This window comes from Montipora capricornis, chromosome 12 (assembly GCF_036669925.1).
Source record: "Montipora capricornis isolate CH-2021 chromosome 12, ASM3666992v2, whole genome shotgun sequence".
Taxonomy (NCBI): Eukaryota; Metazoa; Cnidaria; class Anthozoa; order Scleractinia; family Acroporidae; genus Montipora; species Montipora capricornis.
Window position 1 is genome coordinate 4,427,168 of NC_090894.1, and position 2,500 is coordinate 4,429,667.

At 38.8% G+C, this 2,500-nt stretch overlaps 1 protein-coding gene across 1 annotated transcript in view; it reads right to left on the reverse strand.

Moving 5' to 3' along the window:
* LOC138025978 (DNA replication complex GINS protein PSF1-like) overlaps positions 1-2,500 on the reverse strand; it is a 4,767-nt gene that overhangs the window by 1,803 nt on the left and 464 nt on the right. The window contains exons 2-6 of the mRNA XM_068873135.1: positions 2,109-2,173; positions 1,605-1,700; positions 1,353-1,443; positions 1,131-1,202; positions 1,010-1,042 (exon numbers count right to left, since the gene is read on the reverse strand). Of these exons, the coding sequence (XP_068729236.1) occupies positions 1,010-1,042; positions 1,131-1,202; positions 1,353-1,443; positions 1,605-1,700; positions 2,109-2,173 (357 nt within the window). The remainder of the gene's footprint in view (positions 1-1,009; positions 1,043-1,130; positions 1,203-1,352; positions 1,444-1,604; positions 1,701-2,108; positions 2,174-2,500) is intronic.

The following is a 2,500-nucleotide window of genomic DNA, read 5'->3' on the forward strand; positions in this document are numbered from 1 at the left end:
CCAAGACTCGCTGTTTGTGAACCCGGGCCGAGATCAAAACAAGACTTCACACCGAAATAAATGCAATATAAACGAGACTTCGCAAGACCGACGAAATTTCGAGATCTGATTTCATGCATCTAATTAGGAGCATTTCATGACTTGATTTGCATTAATAATATTGTTAATTTCAGTTTTACAGTGTTACCAAATTTAATGCTCCAGCAATAGAATGACTAGACACCCATAATAAATAAAGTTCCTTATGTTTCCTTTCCTTTCCATTTCCTTTTTCCTTCAGTTGAAGGAATTTTGAATGAAGTTTCCAAGAGGTGGATAAATGTGTTGTAAAAGAGAGATCCCCAGGAAGCTACCTTATTCTGAGGGTGAAAGAGATTACCTGAGTTTATTTTTGGTAAAGGGCAAGATTTGATATCTTGGCATCTTAATGGAGACAAAGTTTTTCAGTGAGTGATTAACCCATTGACTCCCAGGGGTAAGCCCCATTGACGAGTAAAATTTTCTGGCGTTAGACAGAGTAAAATACCAAGTCTGGCCGGTTTTGGCCGGTTTGGACGTCAAAGGGTTAACCCAGTTTTTTAATGGACACCAGTGACAGTGGAGATGGTGGAGTCAGGAGTGGATAGCCTTCTCCTTTTTTTCTCATAAGGGAGCTGTCTGCATTCAATGGCTCAAGCATTTTCTCCAGCCACCACTCCCAGGTGTATTTTTCTTCAACAACTGTGTCCTGACAGGGATCAGAAATTTGTGTACCTCAAACTGAATGCATTATGTTCCAAAGTGCAAAGAAAAAGTTGTGTTAACACACTCATTTCTTCAAGTAGCCATCTAAGTAATCTAACATACAAGTGGGAGTAATTACCTCTATCAGAGTTTTATCATAAGAATGATCACATCTAAGAATAAGGTATAGTCCAGGTATTACTATAACAAAATGACTGACGACTTATACTTGGGCTGTCTGAACTACAGCATCATGTCCGTACAACAGATCCAAGTCACACCATACCTCTATGTACAGGGATTTAGGTGGCTTCATGTCCTAGAAATAAGATATTAATTAGATAAAAGTTGCCACTGATGTGATATTTATCAATGGAAAAAAAAGGAATTTAATTAAAAGTTTGTACCTGTGTAAGGTCCAGGCCCACTGTCCTCATGTATGTTGCAAGAGATTTGTTATACTTTGAAAACCACTGACCCTATTGTTGAAAAACGAAAATCTTAACGGGGCTTCACCACAAAAATTTAGGATTAGAGAAAGAGAGGACAAAGAAGAAGAAGACAGATAGTGACTGCAAGGTATACTCTGGGAAAAGATAGCAACCAAACTCATCAAGCAATGTAATTACCTCTTGTTCACACAAATTATCCTTGATTTCTTCAGGTAAAACAGTTCCAAATTCCCATCTCAAGTTCTTTATTTTAAGCATCCTGTTGTATCTGGAGAAATCATAAAAAATTATGCTTATGAAGAAAATAAGGGATTTAAAATACACATTTTTGTAGCTTTTTAAAAGTCACATAGGAGCAGGGAATACATGAGAGAAAAACAGTTCAAGTTATCATAGTACACTACAGAAGTTCTGCTTTTGGTAACTTACATGTATGACAGAAGACATCTCTTGTTTCTTTCTAAACTGGCATGCCGAAGATGCACTCCTGAAAATAATCCAGTTTCTCCTTCCACTGTCAAAGCCCTGATTATCATAAAAGAACTTATTGATTAATAAGGTGCTTATGCCTTGAACGGTTGTAGGAATACCTTCTTAACCGATAGACTCATGGAGTTGAATATAGTGGACACATAAATAAATTACATAAGGTGTCAAAGTCTTGCGCATATTTCTTTTTATTGAATGATGGTAAAGGTGAACCAAATCCCAGGATAATAATAGAGGACAACCTCACAGGGGCCAATCCAAGACTTTTCTTAGGAGGGGGTGCACCTCTCACGTATGGCGTAGCAGGGGAACCCCCTGCATCCTCCCCCTAGATCTGCCCCTGTCCCAGGTCAATTTAGAGAGAAGAGATTCTTGTGTCCCCTTCAAGAAGAAGAGTAATACAGGGATGGTAACTAAACTCAGTAACACTATATTAAAACTTACACTTCTTTTTGGTTCTGCTCAAACAAAATTTTCATCTCCTCCAAGACTTGCCTCACTAGATCCTCCTTGAGTGCCGCAAAAAGGGAATTCATTAATCAGGAATTAAAAGGCAGTGAAAAAGGGGAAGGAGGGGGAAAACGCCATCTGGGAAAATGTGCAGGTCTGTTTCTTCAATCATTGAGGAACATGCAATCACTGAGACATTCTACATAAAATCAAGCCTCCATGCTCAAATTCCCAATCCCTCTGTGGGGATGATCAAGTTCCCACATTCTGGAAAGAGTGACATCCTTGAAATCCCCGGGAATGACAGAAAAGTAAAATGCTAGGGGTATTGACAATGTCTATGTCTCAACTTTGATCTGATTATTCTGTCACAGACAGGCAACGGG